Genomic DNA, 22,189 nt, shown 5'->3' on the forward strand with positions numbered 1-22,189 from the left:
CTGATTGAGCAAACAAACTGTTAACAGTAGGTTTGTTACAGATAATATTCATAATATTACATTAGCGAAACTCCTCTCTTATACATTATTTCACTTTCAACATTTACATGGTTCACTTACTTTGAGTGGAGAGGAATGTTTTTCTTAAAAATACAAAATGAGCCACATTTCATGCATTGGTGCCTTCCTAGAAGTCACTACGTTGCTGGTTATTTTAAATCTGAAGCTTATTAAATGTCTTATACCCCATTAGCCACCAGCACAGCTGCCACATCTGCTACAACCATTGCCAGCACAGGTCAGACGTTCCAAATTACAGGCAATCCAGTCACTATGGCAGGAAAAGTAATTACCAAACTGCCACTTCCTGCAAACAGCAAGATTGTCGCTGTAAATGTGCCAGCAACGCAAGGAGGTAAGGGAAATGTGAAGAGTTTTAATTCACATTTGCCAGATCATACTGTTGCCATTACTTTTCATTTCCTTTTCACTGATTTCAGTCTTCGGATCTCACATTTTATGTAGCCCACTATAAACCCCCGCCACACCTTGTTTCTCCTCAGGAACCAAGCAATACCTGATGTTTTATGAAAGGGGCAGTTATCAATTACTTCTTCATCTTTTTTTCAAGGCGTTGTTCAAGTACAGCAGAAAGTCCTGGGTATCATTCCATCCAGTACAGGTACAAGTCAGCAAACCTTTACTTCATTCCAGCCCAGGACAGCAACAGTCACAATTAGGCCCAATACCTCAAGCTCTGGAGGAACTACAAGCACTTCCCAAGTAAGAGTTCTTTACAGGTTCATTTGGTGTTAACCACATTGGTTGAAGTTTTTAGAATGGCCTCTTCCAGGATTAATCCAACTTCTAATTTTTCTTCACCTTTTACTTAATCTGTGACAAAGTATTGATTTTTTAAAAAAATCTGTTACTTATATTTCAAGTGAACTGTTAATTTTTAACATTTAGTTAATAGCACATTAGTATAGTTTATGAATCATAAGAATTGCTTTCCAGGATTTTACGAAGAAAATGTCTTTATTGAAAACAATGGGCAACACTGGATCACCCAGGAAAACGACGTGCTCTGCAGCTAAGAAGTAGAGTGAAAACATAATCCACAGCATTAACTTGTCTATCAGCTGATATGCACACATGTTATATACATCATTTCTTTGGCACTAGTATTATGGAAAAAGTTTAATGTTTTGCAGACTTGAGAATGTTCTAAACCTAACACTGAAAATAATATGCTGTGTAGTCTCTCCTTTAAATTATGAAAGAACTTCTGGTCTCTGATCTTGCACCTGTGTTCTCTGGGTTACAGATAAGGATTGGAGCTCAGGGAAAATAGGGCTCATCATTTTCCTGTGAGCAACTGTGGTGGTTATAGAGCAGAGCTTTCTTGGGTCTTGTATCCTTCCTTTTAGTCTGTAGGCTATTCTTGGTGTCAGTGACAAGGAGTTTCATGCGATCTCATTTAAATTACATTTTCTCCCCTCAAAGTTCTATCTTTATCCTGATGCTTAATATAATTTAATATGTAATGTCCAAGAGCCTCTGTAATTTCTGTAGACATGTTTATCAATATAGAATGTTTAAAGATCTCTGTTCTAAGTCCATCATGCTTTAGTCTTTTAAAAACATTTTAATTCATTGTCATTTGTGTTATTTGTAGGTAATCACAGGGCCTCAGATCCGCCCTGGTATGACGGTGATTAGAACACCACTCCAACAGTCAACACTAGGAAAGGCAATTATTCGAACACCTGTGATGGTACAGCCAGGTATTCACCCATCCAGTATTATCATTTTACATCTAAAGAGTCAGTCTAGGAAATCTATAATATTCTGTATTTGGCACTCTACATACTGGAAAATACCAATATGAATTGAGATTCTGAAGCATACTAAATTTCTGATTCATCATGGGACACACCCATAGATTTTATTTCATTTCTGGCATTGTCAATAAGAGAAAAGCAGGTCCAAGTATGCTTGTTAAAAATGTTCTTAAAACCTCTAGTAAATGGGATATATACATTCAGATCATTGGAGTAAAGAGAATAAGCAAAGAAAACAGTCTGTGTGGCAAAAGATAAAATCAAGGAAATGGCTAAGAAGCATTTAAATGGAAAGCATAAAACCAGATCACAAAGGCAGTGCCTGCCCTTTTTAATGTAAATAAGTTAAAGCTCCCATATTAAAAGTTGAAGCCTGTAAAGATGGAGTGAAAAAAGAAATCGAACTGTGCATTTATGAGAAACATACCTAAAAGCAAATTACCACAGAAGGTAAAACATAAAAAATAAAAAGATGGTCAAAGACACATGAAATAAAGGACAAAAAAAGAAAGAAAGAAGGGAGAGGCGGAGGGAAGACATGCATAATCCTACTAATATTGAACAGAGTCGAATTCAGTATTTTAAAGAAACAATAACTAGGACAAAGAAAGTCACTTTATATTGGCTTAAAGATATAGATTGCAGTGAAGGTGCAATCTTGGGTCTTTAAATAAGATGTCTTTGAAGTGTATAAAGCAAAAACTATTTGAAATCAAGGAGGGATTAACAGAAGCATAGTAGACCAGAAACAGACTGTATCAGCTTTTGTACCTTTAGGAATACACATTAGTTTTAAATATTTATGAGCTATTTGTATGAAAATGGTCTTACAATGAGCCACAGGTAAAACCTTGATGAATTCCAAAAAGTAGAATGTGTATAGGCTACATTTTTTGTAGTAAAGCTAGAAATTAATATTAAGGTATTATACTAAGAACCTTTACTTGCTTGGAATTTAAAAACGTTATGTTCTCCAAAGTAACTTTTATGTTAAAGAAACATCAACTGTGTCATTACAAACAGATTATCAAGTAGCAGCTAAGCCAGGCTGCAAAGCTGAACTGAGAGGCAAATTCATTCATTCAACAAATATTTTTGAGCACCTACTCTAGGCAGTTGAAACACATTGGTGAACAAAATAGACCAAAAAAAACCCATATTAAATCTTAACCAGAAGTTAGAAAAATATATAAAACAAGTCTTAAATGAAAACAGGAAGAAGGAAGTAAAGTACAAGTAATGATTGTAAGACAGAAAAGGCAAATATTAAACCTTTTTTTTTTTGCAAGTCTAATCTTGAGAAAAGGGAACAAAATGCTAGTTTAGAAAAAGTAGAAATGAGAAAGTGCAATGAAAATAGAAGGAACTAAATCTGTTTGAATAACAAGGCGTAATTATATACTGTGCTTATAAATGTCAAGTCTTAATGACTCACATCAAGGAAAGAAATTTGGAAAGTTGCCATAGTATTACCTACAAAAAAGAATTCCAGACCTCATGGTTTTATGGGTAAAATTCTTTGAAATGGTTAGGAAACAATTTCCTTCTTATAAAAAATAGTTGCAGGCCATAAGGGGAAAGGGGTAGATAAATTCTTTCCCACTCATTTTACAAATTTAGCATAATTCTAATATGAAACCTAGCATAGTATTTTTTTTAAAGGAAATATCCTAATGCCTAAGCAAAATTTACCCCAGAGAAGAAAGTATGATTCCTTATTTCAGTTAATGCTACAGAGACAATTGGTAAAATTCAGTATCTATTCATGTTTAAAAATAGCTGTCAGTTAGGCAGCCAACTAAAAGGAAAGATAAAACTAATGTAAAGAAGAAGAAAAGTTTATGGATGATAAATGGTAATATACTTAGACTTGCATATGTGAATATATAGCTTCACACATGAGTGTGTCTGGTGTGTCGTATGAAAAGCAAGGTGGCCAGTGAGGCTGGTGGGGCCCAGTAAAGACAGTAAGAGTCTTAGGAGTTGTGGTCAGAGAGGTAGAGGGTGGATGGATGTGTGTAGTGTGTGTCTGAGTGTGTGTAGGTCAGCTTATCCCTATTCCTACCACCATGCTAGCCTTTCCCAAAGTTGAACACTTCCAGGTTATAATAAAAAGTGTTTTAATTTTTGAATTTGTATTTTGATGATGATCTAAACATACATGAACATGTACATATTGGGGATCATCTGATTGACCATCATATAATCAGTCAATACCAGCCCTTTTATCCATCTGTGTTTATGATGACACCATATCAGTACAAGGTGATATAAAGATGTATGTATACATACATAGCTGATTTACTTTGTTGTACAGCAGAAACTAACACATTGAAAAGCAATTATAGTCCAATAAAGATGGAAAAAAGAAAATACAAGGTGATAAACGAAAGTAACTTTTCATTAACTATTCCTCAAACTGCAGTACAAGGACAGAGTGTTGGGGTCCAGAAGTTCTCAAATTCAAGCACTTGTCTATATATACTGAACTGTTTTTTGATTCATCTTGAAGAATAAGTGGACAACAATAACCAAGTAAAGTTTAGAAGAAAGAGTAATGATGAAAAACTTACACTGCCAGTTTCTATAGCATGTTTACAAGCCCCCAGAATTTAGGAGCATGATACCAAAGGAAAGTAGACCAACTGAAGTAATGCAGACACTGTGATGCTATCATACTATTTCTGATTGCTGGAATGTGATACTTTAGTGATAGGGTTGGCAAGGGTTCAGTGAAATGGGCACCCAGTGGTGATGGGAGTATGAATGGGTATAACCTTTCTAAATTCCATTTAGTACTATGTTCCTGCTATGAATCCAGTAATTTTGGGAGGAGTTTATTCTAAGGAAATAATTAGAAGCACATAAAAATTTATAAGCAGGGATTTCACCAGGGTGTTATTTAAAAAAAGAAAAAGGGAAAGTGTTCTAAATGTCAAAATAGGTTTAATTTTATACATAATGCAATAATATTAGGCACCGGTCATTAAAAGAAATATACACAGAAATATATATGTAGACATATGAAGAAAAACAGGAAGTGAATACAAAATTTCAGAAGTATAATATTATTTACTAATTAATAATGAATTCAGATTTTGTAAGTGTAAAATTAGCTGCCAAATAATTACCACCTGCTTTTTCTTCTAGTTTCATCAGGTTACATGAGAAACAGAAGTTTTTAGAAGACTATAGAGCCATTTCAGTTAAACTTCATTCCTTCTATAGATGTTTATTCAACAGTAACTGGGGAAGCATTTGTTGAGCACCTTTTGCTCTAGTATTGAGGGTTACAGGGGTTCTTGCCCTCTTGGTTCTCCCAAACTAAGTTGCAGATAGCTGCAAGAAAAACTCATTTATAAATATAATTGGCCCAGAATATTCCAGATTCTATATGTTTTGTTTAAAAATCACATGAATTAATTATATATTAGATTATTATCTTTTCATTTACATTCCTAAGGAAAGGCAGCCTAATGGCACATTTTACACAGGCTCTTCCATCTTCCCTATTGTCATTTTGGCTTTAGATTCATAGGAAGAGCATTATTATTATTATTATTATTTTTTTGACTACTGCAGAGAGCAGGAATGGGGGAGTGGTTGTTAGTGAGCCGAGTGAAAACAGCCTCACTGACAACCAGGTGGGTCCTTTGGGTGTGGATATATGACTGAATGCATCAGTCTGTCAGCATCCCGTAAGTCTGTTTGAAAATTGAGAAGAATACATTCATCTGAAGTGTTGAATGACATCTCAATGCAGAGTATTGCTTAGGGCGTAGGAGCATTCTAATGTTTTGCTCTTTACACAGGTCCTCCTCAACAGGTGGTGACGCAGATCATCAGAGGGCAGCCCGTTTCCACTGCGATCTCTGCCCCTAGTACGGTTTCCTCAACACCTGCACAGAAAGGATTAACTTCAGGAGCACCCACTGCAAGTCTACAGTCTTCAGCCTCACAGCCCCCTCGCCCCCAACAAGGACAGGTGAAGCTCACCATGGCTCAACTCACCCAGTTAACACAGGGCCACGTAAGTAATGTGACTTCCATTTTAACTTTGCAAGTGATCCTACTTACTCTTGCTGTAAGCTTTAAAACATGTACTTATCTTTGGATGTTTAAAAATGTACTTACTTTTTTAAATGGCTGGTTCCTAGAGTCAAATAAAAATACTTTTTTTTTTTTTTTTTTAATAAATTTGTTTTATTTATTTCTTTTTGGCTGTGTTGGTTCTTCGTTGCTGCACGCGGGCTTTCTCTAGTTGTGGCGAGCGGGGGCTACTCTTCATTGAGGTGCATGGGCTTCTCATTGCAGTGGCTTCTCTTGTTGTGGAGCACGGGCTCTAGGTGTGTGGGCTTCAGTAGTTGTGGCACACGGGCTCAGTAGTTGTGGCTCGCAGGCTCTAGGGCGCACGCTCGGTAGTTGTGGTGCACGGGCTTAGTTGCTCCGCAGCATGTGGGATCTTCTGGGACCAGGGCTCGAACCCGTGTCCCCTGCATTGGCAAGTGGATTCTTAACCACTGCACCACTAGGGAGGCCCCCAAAATACTTCTTAAGGGCAGGGTATAATAACCTTCAACTAGGGACTTCCTAGTTGAGGAAGCAACAAAGACCCAATGTAGCAACAAAGACCCAATGCAGCCAAAATAAATAAATAAATAAATTTATTAAAAAAAAAAAATTAGTTAACCAGTTTGCTTGGGATAAATAAAATTTGAGTACATTAAGCTGTTTTCTTGCCACACTCAATATTATTATCAGTTCTTCCAATAGTAATCAATAGATTGAATGCAGTTCCCATCAAAATCCTGAAAGAGATGTTTTGAAACCTGACAAGCTGATTTTTAAAATTTATATGGAAGTTCAAAGGATCAAGAATAACTGTAACACTTTTGAAGAAAAGGAGGATTTGCCCTATATGGTAGCCTGATAACAAAACTTATTATGGTGTTTCGCTAATTAATATAGTCAGGTACAGACACAAGGATAGATAGACCAGTAGATACAGAACAGTAGAAAGGGACCCATGTGTATGTGTGGACACTTGTTATATGACATGGGTGGCATTGCAGATAATTGAAAGGACAGACTTTTCAATAAAGGGTCCTGGGTCAGTTGAGTATATATGGCAAACCATGAACTTAGACCACTACCTCACTCATAAACTCAGTTCCAGGAAGATAAAAGTCCTGACTGTGAAAGGTGAAACTATAATACTTTCAGAAGGTAGGAAAGGCTTTCTTTTTTTTTTTTTAATTTATTTATTTTATTTATTTTATTCTTGACTGCGTTGGGTGTTTGTCGCTGCACGTGGGCTTTCTCTAGTTGTGGCGAGCGGGGCCACTCTTTGTTGCGGTGCGCGGGCTTCTCATTGCGGTGGCTTCTCTTGTTGTGGAGCACGGGCTGTAGGCATGCGGGCTTCAGTAGTTGTGGCTCACGGGCTCATTAGTTGTGGCACACGGGCTTAGTTGCTCCGTGGCATGTGAGATCTTCCCGGACCAGGGCTCGAACCCATGTCCCCTGCATTGGCAGGTGGATTCTTAACCACTGCACCACCAGGGAAGCCCAGGAAAGGCTTTCTTAAAGACAGAAAATACTAGCCATAAAGGAAAAGATTTATAAATTCAACAACCTTAGAAATAAGAACTTCAGTCCATCAAACACTATAAAAGAGTGAAAAGAATGAGGGAAGGTATAAATACAACCAGCCAAGGACTATTCTGCAGAATACATGAAGAATTACTACTACAAATTAAGAAGGAAAAAAATCCAGATAGCTCAGTGGGAAAAAAGAGCAAACAAACTTGTTGAGAAAAGAGGAAATCTAAACGTCCATAAATCCAAAAAACTGCTGAATTTTGTTAGTAATGAGGGAAATGCATATTAAAACCATGTATCTAAGAGATTGGTTTAAACTAAAATGTCAGACAAAATCAAGAGACGGCAAAGACATGGAGGAGAATGAACTCTCATACACACCTGGTAGTAGTATAAATTGGTTTAGCCACCTTGGAAAACTGTAGACACTGTGTAGCAAAGTTGAAGACACATGCCCCACGTCACAGTAGTTCTCCTTCTAGGTGTGTTTCCTGGGGAAGTTCTTGTTCATCTGAGCACCAGGATGATGGACATGAATATATACAGCAGCGTTGTTCATGCGAGTCAAAAACTGGCAACAACCCAAATATCAATCTGCAGTCAATTAGATAAATAAGTTGCCTTCCTACAACAATGGAAATGAACAAACTACAGCCACATAGAACTACATTGCTGAGCTAAATAAAAAAGCAAGTAACAAACAGAATTACATTATGATCTATTTGCATAAGATTCAGAAACAGGCAAAACTAGCTACATGTGTAGGGTTATGGGCCTGCTGCGTTGCCTACCTGGAAGGGACACCATCTGAATTCTTCCTGAATGGTGCTCCTGAAGTTGTGAGTCTGTGGCCCTTAGAGAGCTATACCTAAGTGGTCACACTATGAAGAACTGCAGTTATTGTAACAGTGAGAGTAGTGCTTACCTCTAGGGCAAAGGAGGGGAATTAAGATCAGAGCAGGTCACATGGGGGCCTTCTTGGATACTGGCAGTGATGACCTGATGATGCTGGTTTTATAGACGTTCACTTTATAATTATTCTTTAAACTATACTTGGTGTTTTATGTAGTTTTGACTGTGCACAGAAATGTTTTAGAAAAGCAACAGTGAATAAGGCAGGGATCCTCGACCGGTTTGCGGCCTGTTCGGAGCCAGGCCACACGGCAGGAGGTGAGCGGTGGGCGAGCGAGCGAAGCTTCATCTGCCGCCCCCCATCGCTCCCCATCCCTCGCATTCCCGCCTGAACCATCACCCACCCACCCACCCACCCACCGCCACCCCGTCCGTGGAAAAATTGTCTTCCACGGAACCAGTCCCTGGTGCCCAAAAGGTTGGGGACCGCTGTAGTAAGGGACTCCTGAGTAAAGTGCATGGAGGCCTGGAGCTTAGCATCACTGTAGGAACTTTGTAGCATCAGTTTTGGCTGTTGGGAACTTAGGGTGGCTTGTTTTTCCGTTTGCTCAGTTTTGGCTGTTGGGAACTTAGGGTGGCTTGTTTTTCCGTTTGCTCAGTTTTGGCTGTTGGGAACTTAGGGTGGCTTGTTTTTCCGTTTGCTCAGTTTTGGCTGTTGGGAACTTAGGGTGGCTTGTTTTTACGTTTGCTTTCCAATTCTCTACCACGTTCCTGATAGTTGAGGATTAAGAAGTCCTGGACAGAAGAGGCAGTGCAGATGGAGTTTTTAGTTCCTAGTCCCCATTTGGATGACTACTCAGACATTAGTGACCTTCCGCACGTAGCGTTTGCATTCCATGTCTAGAACCCTAAGCTTTCTATACGTTGGCACACACCAACACACTCCATAGGTCATTTGGTACATAGTGAAAAAACTGAAACTAGGAGACCTGGGCTTCTCATTATATCTCACCTTGAACTTGCTCTCTCACTCTGGGTAAGAGACTTGAACTTTCTAACTTGAGTTTCCTAATTGGTAGGAAGATTGTAGTAATATTTTCTCTCCCTAATCCACAAAGTCACAAGTCTATTGTGAGAATTAAATGAGGCATGTCTAAAGTATGTCTAAAGATGCTTTGAAAGTTATAAAATAATATGAATATAAATGAGATGATTTAAAATCAGAATTTTGTGCAGACCTTAGTTATTCACTTCACGCCCTTATCTTATAGATTGGGAAATTTAGATCCAGAGGAGCGATGTTACTTATAGACAGATAACCTGGCTGTCCATTTGGAGAACTCGGACTGGAACTCTGGATTGTTAGTTCATGTTTTTTACACTAAACAGCATCAATCTTTTAAAATAAATATTCTTATTTTAGCTTATCTGAATTTTTCTTGATACCATTCCATAGACATTCAGATACATATGTTCATTACTTTAAAGGATCTGTTCAACATAAAAATGGTATACTTGCAGATCGATGCTTTGAACACTGTTTACATGTTGTGTGTTTTTCCGTAGGGTGGCAATCAAGGTTTGACAGTAGTGATTCAAGGACAAGGCCAAACTACTGGACAATTGCAGTTGATACCTCAAGGGGTGACTATACTTCCCGGTCCAGGACAGCAGCTGATGCAAGCCGCGATGCCAAACGGTACCGTGCAGCGGTTCCTCTTCACCCCACTGGCAACAACGGCCACGGCAACCAGCACCACCACCACCACTGTTTCCACTACAGCAGCAGGTAGAACCTGGGCTTCTCGGAAATGCTGCATGTTAGTGTCACGTGTTGCTGGGTGGCAGAGGGGGCCAGAGGACTGGTATTTATCTTTGGGAGGATGTGCCTCAAGCTGGTGAGTGTCACAGCTGACTGGTCAGCCTCACAAGAGCTTGACCAGATCTCTTGCTCTGACAGCCTCCCTGTCACCACCACCCCCTGTTAAAAACTATAGAAAGTGGGGGGTTGGCACAAAATAGTAAAGTATCGTGGTGACTGTGCCCACTCCTAACTCCTCACCAAGCCTGTAGGAGCTGATTGAGTGATGATGTGCTCTCTGGGCAGGTGGGTATTTCCAGCTCATAACCTACGATTGGGAGCTTCAGGACCAGAGCACTTGGTGAGCCGCCTGCTGCAAGCGGCCGTCACTCACTGGCGCCACGCCATAGGAGAGGAATGTGGGCTGGCCTTAGCCTGGGCCAGAGACCTGGCTGATTTCCAGAGACTGCGCCTTGCTTTGGAAGCCAGCCCTCTGGAGACTTAGCAAAATGTGTGGAGGGCAGCCATGAACAGGGCCCTTGTTCCCCAATTTAGGAGAGTCCTGACCTAGGTGTTTCTAGATGGAGCATTTCTAGGGCATCAGTCTTCTGTACTGAAATGCAGAATTCTCACCTTTAGAAAATCCCCTTCAAATTCTCCTTAAACCACAGTCTGATGTTCTAGAGTAAGAAATATTTGGTCTTTCCTTTTCACAGGTACAAGTGAACAAAGACAGAGTAAATTATCGCCCCTGACACAGGTGCAGCCAGCCAAGAGCCTGTCTCCAGCTCAGCCGTCGAGCGTGAGTCCTGCAGAAGCCCAGCCTCAGACTGCTGAGCCCGCACAGCCTTCAACTCAGCCCCAGCCCCCAACCCAACCCCCGTCCCCAGCTCAGCCTGAAGCCCAGACCCAAGCAACTGCTGCCTCCCACGTCCCTCCTGAAGCACAGCCCACCCAAGCCCAGTCCTCCAAACCCCAAGGTGCAGGACAGTGTCAGCCTCAGAGTAATGTCCAAGGACAGTCTCCTGCTCGCGTCCAGAGTCCGCCACAGACTCGAATGCATCCATCAGCTCCATCCCAAGTGTCTCCTGGACAGCAGTCCCAGGGTCAGACTACAGCCTCACAGCCGATTCCAATTCAGCCACACACATCTCTTCAGCCACCTTCCCAGGGCCAGCCACAGTCACAACCCCAGGTACAGTCTTCAACTCAAACTCTTTCATCAGGACAAACGTTAAGCCAAGTTACTGTTTCGTCCCCGTCCCGCCCTCCGCTCCAAGTACAGCAGCCTCAGCCCCAAGTCCTGGCTGTGCCGCAACTGCAGCAAGTCCAGGTTCTCTCCCAGATCCAGTCGCAGGTTGTGGCTCAGATACAGGCTCAGCAAGGTGGTGTGCCCCAGCAGATCAAACTCCAGTTACCCGTTCAGATGCAGCAAAGCAGCCCTGTGCAGACTCACCAGACTCAGAATGTGGTCACAGTACAGGCAGCCAGTGTGCAAGAGCAGTTGCAAAGGGTTCAGCAACTCAGGGACCAGCAGCAAAAGAAGAAGCAGCAGCAGATAGAGATTAAGCGGGAACACACCCTCCAAGCTTCTAATCAAAGTGAAATCATTCAGAAACAGGTAAAGTCACTCAGTAAAAGCAGCATGTTCAGTAGCTTGAATTATTGTGCTGTGCATTAGACTTAGTGTTTGGTTGTGTTAGCTTTCCTTAAATAAGACACAAAAGTCATTGATGCTTCAAGTTAGAAGCAGCACTGGATTGACCAAAACGTACTGAATGACTGTTATGGTTTGGAACTCTTGTTGGATATAAACAGTCAGTGCTTACTGGAAAAACTCCGTGTATTTTGGGAGAACTAAGATGGAAAGAGTGGACTTAGGAAGTTTAAGTCTCATTGATATGAAACCTGAAGGTTTAACTAAGTTTTGAAGCCACTTCAGGCATCGTAGCAATTTCTTTGAAGTTATTTGCAGTTGTCATTCCTTAGTTTGCGCGTAGACTAAGCAAATTTTATAGGCAGATTAAACTCATTTGTGTTTCCAGCCACACCTTTGTAAAAAAAAAGTTTTAAATAGTATTACTCCATAGCATAAATAAAAAGTGGCATTGTGCAGTAGCTTTGTAGTGAAGTAAGGCAATTTAGATGAGTTAGAATTATTCTGCTTGAGACGAAGCCACATGTATAGCGACAGACGTCCTCTATAGCCTTGCGGGAGAACGTGCAGCGCTCCGCGCTAGTCAGGAGTTTGTGTGGGTTTCAAGTGTTCCCAAGTCAGGAGAACCCAGTTCCTGGGTCTCCCGTTTACAGTCTGTGAAACCCACTGACCTCCCCTGAGCTATATCCTCATTAAAACTCTCTCTCTTTCAGCCACACAAGGTTACTGTAATGATTAAATGAGGTCATGTATGTAGAAGCACTTTTTATTTTATTTTTTATTGAAATATATTTGACATATAACATTGTATAAATTTAATTTAAGGTATATGTCTTGTTGATTTGATACATTCACATCTTGTAATATGACTGCCATTGTAGCAATAATTAACTCCCCTATCATGTCACATAATTTTCATTTCCATTTAGTGGTTGGAATAATTAAGATCTAGTCTCTTAGCAACTTTGATGATTGTAATGTTGTTAGAAGTGTTTTAAGCAGCAGAGAGATTTTGAAGATGTGTAGTAATATTCTTAAAAAATTAACGTCACATATAATGTGTTAAAATGCATTATTATCCAGCTTTTTAAAAATTATTTATTTATTTATTTATTTATTTATGGCTGTGTTGGGTCTTTGTTTCTGTGTGAGGGCTTTCTCTAGTTGTGGCAAGTGGGGGCCACTCTTCATCGCGGTGAGCAGGCCTCTCATTATCGCGGCCTCTCTTGTTGCGGAACACAGGATCCAGATGCGCAGGCTCAGTAGTTGTGGCTCACAGGCCCAGTTGCTCCGCGGCATGTGGGATCTTCCCAGACCAGGGCTCGAACCCGTGTCCCCTGCATTGGCAGGCAGATTCTCAACCACTGCGCCACCAGGGAAGCCCCTATTATCCAGCTTTTAGCAGTGTATGGTCCATGAACTGAGAATTATTACAATGTCTCTCTTTACCCTAATCTCTGTACAAGGTGGCACTGGGGCGGGGGTGGGGTGATCTTTAAAATGAATGCCGGGGACAGAGAGCATAATGTTAAAAACATGGTTATTGGAGGATGATAGCTGGGTTAAAATTAGAGCTGTATTAATTTTTAATCTCAAACAAGTTAGTAAGTTCTTTATGTCTCACTATCTCATTTATAAAAGTGTCCCTACCTTTCAGCGTTGTTACGGTGAATAAACAAGGTAATGTCAGCTGCTTCCCTGGGCACAGTGCCCAGTACGTGATAAGCACCCGGGCCACACAGTAGCTCTCATTATATTTGTATTACGATATAAAATTCTTAGTTTCTTTGGGAAACACATACATGTGCTCAGATTTCTACTGTTGTTACCTGTGTACCAACTTGTAGTCATTATAAAATATGCATTTTTGGATTTTGTTCTGTCCTGAAGGTGGTGATGAAGCACAATGCTGTAATAGAACATTTAAAACAGAAAAAGACCATGACTCCAGCTGAAAGAGAAGAGAATCAAAGGTAGGGAGAAATGTTTATAACCCATTACACTGGGTCTCACTGTATAACAGTCTCTTCTCTTGAACACACACACACACACACACACACACACAGGAGTTCTGAGTTTGTATTGTTTTTATCTTGATTGAAGTTTATTAAATGAGAACACTCAGTACTAATAGATGCTCATAACTGGTTCCAGTCACTCTGAAGCTTCCCAGTCACAGAAAGTTTGTACCAACTGTAAAGACATAGAAAAACTATGTCTTAAGCCTTTCAGAATGAAATGCCCAGCATTACATAGATTGTGTATTTCTCTCTAGAATGATTGTCTGTAACCAGGTGATGAAGTATATTTTGGATAAGATAGATAAAGAAGAAAAACAGGCAGCAAAAAAACGGAAGCGAGAGGAGAGCGTGGAACAGAAACGTAGCAAACAGAACGCCAGCAAGCTCTCTGCACTGCTGTTCAAGCACAAAGAGCAGCTCAAAGCCGAAATACTGAAAAAGAGAGCGCTGCTGGACAAAGATCTACAAATTGAAGTGCAGGTAAGAAGGCGTTTTCTATCCTCCTGTGTCCAGTGTTTGGCATCGAATTTTATTCTTCTTTTCCCCTTGAAATTTCGATTAAGCTTAAAATTTGAGCTTGTTTTCTAGATTTTACATTTTTGTCCCTAGAGTGAGAAGCAGTGGGACATAATGTCTTTTAAAACACGACAGAGATTTTTGTATCTACATGTATATTGTAATCTCTAAACTAGCCACTCGGAGAGGTTAGTCTTTTGATTAAAACATTCGAGGACCCTCTTGGCAATAGCGCTAAGTGTCTGTGACGCAGTCTTGCCCAAAGTTACCAGGAGCCACGTTTCATGAGAAAGGTAGACAGAGAAACTGCAAAATAATGTTGAAAGAAAAATAAAGTGTGCTCATTAAATAAGACCAGATTTCTTCCTTGAGTTGTAAATGATCCTGCAGGCACGGCTAATCCTCTGCTTACTTAGGGAATTTGTTGAAAATTGAAAGAAGACATCTATTCATACATATTTAAACAGTTTTTTAAAAGAGAAGTGGGCTATATAAAGCATCCCTAGAAGTGCCTTGTACTTTTTAAGAAGGTGAGAGATGTTAAGAAAACACTGATCATCCTACTAACGAACGCTGCACATAACTCTGAGACGCTAGAGATCTTCCCACTGAAGTCAGAAACCAGACGTAGTGCCCAGCATCAACATTATTGCTTAGCATCTCTAGAAATTCTAGCTAAGGTTAAGCCAAAGAAAGAAAGGAGATAAAATTTGTTATTATGTATGATATGATTATTATATCAAAACCCCAAAGAAAAATTATTAAGACCTAAGAGGGAGTTCAGTAAGGTAGTCACTGCTAGATAAATACTGAGACCACGGTGGGAGGGAGGGAGATGCAAGAGGGAAGAGAAATGGGAACATATTGTATATGTATTACTGATTCACTTTGTTATAAAGCAGAAGCTAACACACCATTGTAAGGCAATTATACTTCAATAAAGATGTTAAAAAAAAAAAAAAAAAAAATACTGAGACCACGACCATTGTCCCAGTAAACAAAAATAAGAGCCGGTAATCTTTGATCATCCTCCCTCCAAAGATGACCATTTTAAAATAATTTTAGGATATAGCTTATACATTTTTTTTTTTTTTTTTTAGGAACTCCTTTATTTATTTATTTATTTATTTTTGGCTGTGTTGGGTCTTCGTTTCTGTGCGAGGGCTTTCTCTAGTTGCGGCGAGCGGGAGCCACTCTTCATCGCGGTGCGCGGGCCTCTCACTATCGCGGCCTCTCTTGTTGCGGAGCACAGGCTCCAGACACGCAGCCTCAGTAGTTGTGGCTCACGGGCCCAGTTGCTCTGCGGCATGTGGGATCTTCCCAGACCAGGGCTCGAACCCGTGTCCCCTGCATTGGCAGGCAGATTCTCAACCACTGCGCCACCAGGGAAGCCCCATATTATTTTTAATAAATGTATTCATATATAAACACATTTTAAACAAAATCAGAATCACGCTGGAGACAACATATACTGAACATTTTTCTTTTTCTGCACTGTACATACTATGCAGCCATTTAAAAATGTTAACAACTACCGCAAATATTCTAGTATACAGTCGTGGTGTTGTCTCTGACAGTGTATTGCTTATCTAATGAGGAAGAAAAATTATACTTAAAGAAAACGTTCAGCACTATTTTAACTATAGAATTTATTGCTAAGATGATTTAGTTTGAGGAACAACATTCAAACGTATATGTACTAGCATATTTTTAAAATTATTTTTAATTATAAAGATTTTATTTTTTATTTTCAACATATGTGATTGGTCCTTTATATCTACCTGTTCTTATATCATTTATGCTTGCCTTTTTAAAAAATAGACTTCATTTTTAAGAGCAGTTTTAAATTTACATAAAAATTATGCAGAGAGCAGAGAGTTCTCACATACTACCCCCAACCCCAGTTTCTCCTATTATTAACATCTTGCATTAGGGTGGCATATTTGTACAATTCATAAGCCAGTATTGATACATTATTATTAACTAACTAAAGTCCATAGTTTACATTAAATTTCACTCTTTGTGTTGTATAGTTCTGTGCATTTGACAAATGCGTGGTGTCATATAATCATGTTACATAACAATACAGAATCATATTACAGTATCATACAGAATAGTTTCACTGTCCTAAAAATGTGTTGTCTTCTACCTTTTCCTCCCTCCTCCATCCCCCTCTGCTTGTCTTTTCAATATTTCTTACTCATTTTTAATAGAACTTACGCCTTCATTTAACTCTTTGAATATCTCATACATATTATAAAGTTTTTTGTCAGATTGTTCTATAAAACATAAAAATTCACTTGGAGTAAATTCAGATTCGGTTATTGATTTTTGTTGGTTGCTTTTTCTTTTCTTTTCTTTTTTTTTTTTTTACATTACATGTTTTTATTGTTTTTCATTTGATTTTGCATTTGGAATTTTAGGTGAGAGGAGTTTTGTTTTTGTTTCCTCCCTCGAGAAGCCTAGTGTAGCACAGCCAGCCTTTAACATCCAGCAGGGAGCCTGCACTTCCCAGTTCTGAATCTGGAGCCCAGGAGGCCTGCAGTTTTAGCCCTGGTCATGGTTTTGTGTTTCCGTTCCATAGAGACATTTATATCTTATTCAAGCATGGCTGTCTTTTCAGTTTTCTCTTTTTTATATCTTACTACCATGGGAATGTTCTTGAAGAGGTATGTCAAAGTATGTACCTGTCTTGACGATCTTGATTTTCCTAAAATCCAACTCTTTATGTTATAAACACATCATATTATTAGGAAGATGAAACTCAAGATTTACTTTCTTCCCTAGGAAAAAGTTCAGACTTCGTTTTTAAATAGAGGAGGACTGTAGAATTGTCACACAGCATATCTTCTCAGTTATAAGACTATTTAGACTCCAGATAGAGGAAAGAGGTTCATTAAACCAGGATCATTCTGGTTTATTTGTTAGAATTTTTTTGATGTTTAAAAACTTGGTTATAGCTCTGATTTAATTACATCAAGCTTGTTCATGAATGCCAATCACAGTGATTTTTCTCTAGGGAAATAAAAGTTCTTTTTTTTTTTTAAATTTATTTATTATTTATTTTTGGCTGCGTTGGGTCATTGTTGCTGCGCGCGGGCTTTCTCTGGTTGCAACGAGCAGGGGCTCCTCTTTGTTGCGGTGTGCAGGCTTCTCATTGCGGTGACTTCTCTTGTTGTGGAGCACGGGCTCTAGGAGCATGGGCTTCAGTAGTTGTGGCTCACGGGCTCTAGAGCACAGGCTCAGTAGTTGTGGCACACGGGCTTAGTTGCTCCGCCGCATGTGGGATCTTCCTGGGTCAGGGCTCAAACCCATGTGCCCTGCATTGGCAGGCGGATTCTTAACCACTGCGCCACCAGGGAAGTCCAAGGGAAATAAAAGTTCTTTCATCATCATTTCTAAGAATAAGTTGTAGCACTAGGTAGCAGAGGTGTGTCTGTCAAATACCTCACATGGGAAAAAGTATTTTAATTTATGCAAAATTTGTATTGAGAAAATAGCTCTCCTTGCAGTCTTAAATTCTAGCCACAGGAGCACAGTAAATGAGGCACATCTGTCTTACTCTGCTCTGGGCTGGGCAGGCCACATCTGGAGTATCATGTCCAATTCATGTCGAGACTCACTCTAAGGAGACACAAGGAGATTGGCCGGAAGAAAGCAGCCAGCGGGCGAGGACACTTGAAATCATGTCCTGAGTGATGACTGCAGTGACCAGGGCAGGACCCTGGCATGCGGGAGGGGCCGCCGCTCTTTCTGCACACTTGCTCGTCTTTCGGTCAGACCTCCTTTGAAGAGAACCAGCAGTTTTCTAGTTGTCGTGTAATCTTCATCTTCTGTTTCTAGTTGTTTTAATTGGGTTTAAGGTGTAGTGAGAACCCTCTTGCTTGGAGTTAGCAAGACTCCCTCACTTTAGAGTGAGCTGTGGAGCTACTCAGACAAGGGAGGTGATGTAACGTCCTCTGGCCAGAACGTTACATAAGTCAGTTGATGGTCTTATATTCTTTGATTGACAACAGGAAGAGCTCAAGAGGGACCTGAAAATTAAGAAGGAAAAAGACATGTTGCAGGCCACAGCTGTTGCTGCAACCTCCCCCACCGCACCACCGGCACCTCCAGCCCCTCCGCCTTCCCCGCCACCTCCGCCCCCGCCGCAGCACTCGGGCCCCCTGGCCACGGCCACGGCCACGCTGCCTGTGGCTTCCCAGAAGAGGAAGCGAGAAGAGGAAAGAGACTCAAGCTCCAAGTCGAAGAAGAAGAAAATGATCTCTACTACCTCAAAGGAAACGAAGAAGGACACAAAGCTTTACTGTATTTGTAAAACGCCTTACGATGAATCTAAGTGAGTAGATCTTTTTGAGCTCTAGTTTATTTTCTTAAAAGTTTAGCTCAGTTTCCAGTTTTGAAGAAAATGAGTATATCAGTAGCAATGTAAATAATAGTTAAAAATAAGGATAATAATATTTCATCTGTGGTTTTGCAGCTGATATTTTTAACCTTGACACTAGAATAAAAGTTTGGTTCTTTTTCCACGTGTTCATGATTCGTGTTTGTCCTTCATCCTATTCTTTTCTGTCAGATAAGCTTTCTGTTGCTCCTTTGCTGTCTCCTCTTCTCTCTGGATCAACTCCAGATCAATTAGTAATGCCGTCTGGAGAAAGGTGTATTACTGTCACCGCCCAAAGTTGAGATCATCTGTTCTGGAATCTTCCCAACCCCACGATTACATCCAATCCTAAAGATGACCTACATACAAATGGTGCAAGGGGCTTTTGAGTTTGAGTGGTTTTGGATTTTTAGCATTTAATTTTAAGTAATTCTATGTTTTTTGTATTAGAATACTGTAACCTAATATTATTTTTGTCAAAGTTCCCACTTTCTTATTGGGGACAAAAGTCAGAAAAATACAAAAAGTGATTCTTCCACTCATTCCTCAAGTACTACACTCAAAAATTTGATAAGCATGGCAGCTGAAAGCTGCTTTTGACAGTTGTAACTTGTATTTGGTGATATATACACGATTTTAGAGACAGTGATCCATAAGCATGGTTACACTTTTTTTTTTCCTATCATTATTATCACTCAACTAGGTATTTAGCTTCCATTTTCAACATTCAAATGCAGGCCAACTTTTTAAAGCCAAAATTAACCACAGTGTTAATTTTACAGTACCCAAAAGTTTATTTGATTGTGCTAAAAAAGTATGATCATTTAGAATTAGGAATGCTTAATGTCTACTGTAAGCGGATGCCTAATCAATTTATAAAATAAAATTGTCTGTTTAATGATGTTTAAGTTGTAACATTGAAGCTGCTTTAGTGGTGCTATTTAAATTACAGTCTGTTTGCAAGTGCTAAATCAAAACTTTTTGTTGGTAGATTTAGCTGTGTGTTGAATCAAACACAGATCAGTGTAGGCATCTTCACTTTTCATTGTCTTGCTTTATGAGAAATTAGACATGATATAAAAAGTAGAACCCTATTGATTGATTTTCCCCTTAGTCCAGTACAAGTCCAATACAATTTTTGTAAATTTACTTTCTTTACAAAAGATTTTCTTTCTTTAGAAAAAGATCTGCTTATGGAATTTCCTTAAATAACAAGTCGTTTTGGCCTATTTAAAATATTCAGATCATAGAAATTCATTTCACACACAACTTTTTTTTAACACCTAAATTGCGTAAAATGCGGCACACGTGTACGTATGCTCATTCTATTGAGATTACCTCATTATTTTGGGGATATTTCATATTTTTTAGTTTTTCATTATTCACATTTCAGTATACCGGCTTCATTCATTCCCTATTCTAGTTGGGAAGAGTTAGTGGTTTTTAAGGAGTATTTTGTGATCTCTTGTTCCAAAGTAGGCTGCTTTGGGAATGTAGTGAGAGTGACTAAAACCTGAAATTCAGGTCCTGAGCTCACTTCCAGAACACACAACCCACCACCTGCTGAAGGCAGCATACCAAAACGCCCTGAAGGCCTCCACGTGTGGCGGTGAAAATCATGCGGGAGTCATAATTCAAAAGAAAAAAGTTAGTGGCAATAGGATACACCACACAACCATTATTCCTTTGCGTTCAAAAGCAGGTTAGGTGGAAGGACTACTTTGATTCCTGTAGGCGAGTCTGCCAAGAAACACCTTGGTAGAACCAATGGTATCAGCAAGGCCAGTCTCGTTCCCTGCAATTCACGCTTATTCTTGCCATGACTTTGACAAGGCGTTCCTCCAGAGCATTCGTCAACACTTTGATACACTGTATATTTGTCATAGAGATGCTTTTCACTTTACCATTTGGGATCTTACATGACAAAAGACTTGAGGATTAATTAACTGATTACTACCCGCAGTTACACACTCATACGGCCCCATCTTGTAGACCCTCTTGCGGTTTTAGATTAACTGTCCTTACATCACTCTCCACACCGTGTGTCCCTGTTTTTGAATTGAAGTAGATCCTCACCAGCTAATTAACCTGGCCACTCCACATCGTCACACACATTCTGTTAACTGAAAAACTGGCCCACGTCACAGTCTGTTAAAATTAGATTAAATTCCAATATTTACTTAGAAAACTTGGTAGAAACTGAATTACTACATGTACCTTTTTTAGTTTTCTTCTTCATACCATGTTTTGACCATTTATCTTCTACACCTGGCTGACCTCCTGCATGTTCCTTGTAGCATAACTTCTACTTGGTGTTTGCGCTTTGCTTTGTTTTCAAATTTAAATCGTGAGATACATTTTCAAACCTATCTAAGAAATAGCCCTGATTTTGAAATGGCTTCTGTGGCATAGGTTTGACAGATGTAAGTCTTTGATTCTTTGGCTTTGGTTTTTGTGCCTGTTACAGTTTTACACACATTCATTAAGAGGGAGACATTACCATCAGTGTGTTGTTTATTTTTTCAAATTCCAGTGTGTTTTTAAAGACCCACATTTCACTAAACAGTGTATTTGTTGAAATTGATGTGAGCGACTCTATGTCCCTACACTTGATATAGCATCAGATGCTGTAGTTTGTCAGGGTTAGAATGGTTGGATTCAGGATGTTTAGCTGACTCATTGCAGAAAGTTATCCTTTAAGAACGTGAATCAGGACAGGGAAGACAGACTTACGTACCATGCAGCTCAAAATGACAATTACATTGTCATTTTCATTGTGAATGCTTTTAGGTTCTATATTGGCTGTGATCTTTGTACTAACTGGTATCATGGAGAATGTGTTGGCATCACAGAAAAGGAGGCTAAGAAAATGGATGTGTACATCTGTAATGATTGTAAACGGGCACAAGAGGGCAACAGTGAGGAATTGTACTGTATCTGCAGAACACCTTATGATGAGTCACAGTGAGTTCTGATAAGAGCATCATATTTAATAATTTAGGAAGCCAAATTGCTCTGACTGGTTACTTATTTGTTTTAAAATAAAAAGCAAGGTATTTTTCTGCATATATTATACACTTACATTACAAATTCTTTTCCAATTTTTTTTCTCTTCTTCCCTCTTTACCTCCCCTTCAAAATTTATGTTGCTTCATAGTGAATGTTTGAGATGCATTGGGAAAAATGTGGTTTAATGGTAGACTTGATTCTTCAATATGTAACATAGAAATTAATGAGATTAAAATAGCCTGACTTGTTTGGACTTTATCAGTGTTTTGAAATGGTGCTTTATTGCAGGTTAGAAAAACACTAATTTGGGTACAAGCTCCGAGACTCTGTTAAACAGCTTTTAGGATTTTGAACTCCCAGTTGGGTGGCCAATATCAGCTTCCCATTTGATATGGTATTAGTTGAAAGATTTTTGTCTTTATTTTGTTTTGAGCTTTAAAGTCAATTAAATGTTTTACATTTTTCTTCATATTGGTTCTCCAATTTTGACAGTGTTCTTAAACCTTT

The 22,189-nt window shown here is 39.4% G+C and overlaps 1 protein-coding gene across 18 annotated transcripts in view; it reads left to right on the top strand.

The window, feature by feature from the left end:
* BPTF (bromodomain PHD finger transcription factor) overlaps positions 1-22,189 on the top strand; it is a 140,000-nt gene that overhangs the window by 104,352 nt on the left and 13,459 nt on the right. For 9 of the 18 annotated variants that reach the window (XM_082441970.1, XM_082441984.1, XM_082441980.1 and 6 more), the window contains 10 exons: positions 254-415; positions 632-783; positions 1,679-1,787; positions 5,657-5,874; positions 9,861-10,083; positions 10,812-11,716; positions 13,643-13,725; positions 14,028-14,253; positions 18,306-18,628; positions 21,464-21,637. In XM_082441970.1, coding sequence (XP_082298096.1) covers positions 254-415; positions 632-783; positions 1,679-1,787; positions 5,657-5,874; positions 9,861-10,083; positions 10,812-11,716; positions 13,643-13,725; positions 14,028-14,253; positions 18,306-18,628; positions 21,464-21,637 — 2,575 coding nt within the window. The remainder of the gene's footprint in view (positions 1-253; positions 416-631; positions 784-1,678; positions 1,788-5,656; positions 5,875-9,860; positions 10,084-10,811; positions 11,717-13,642; positions 13,726-14,027; positions 14,254-18,305; positions 18,629-21,463; positions 21,638-22,189) is intronic. The other 9 variants (XM_082441985.1, XM_082441973.1, XM_082441983.1 and 6 more) reach the window with 6 other exon arrangements.

The sequence above is a fragment of the Balaenoptera physalus genome (genome assembly GCF_965194825.1).
Source record: "Balaenoptera physalus genome assembly, chromosome: 20".
In the NCBI taxonomy this organism is placed as follows: Eukaryota; Metazoa; Chordata; class Mammalia; order Artiodactyla; family Balaenopteridae; genus Balaenoptera; species Balaenoptera physalus.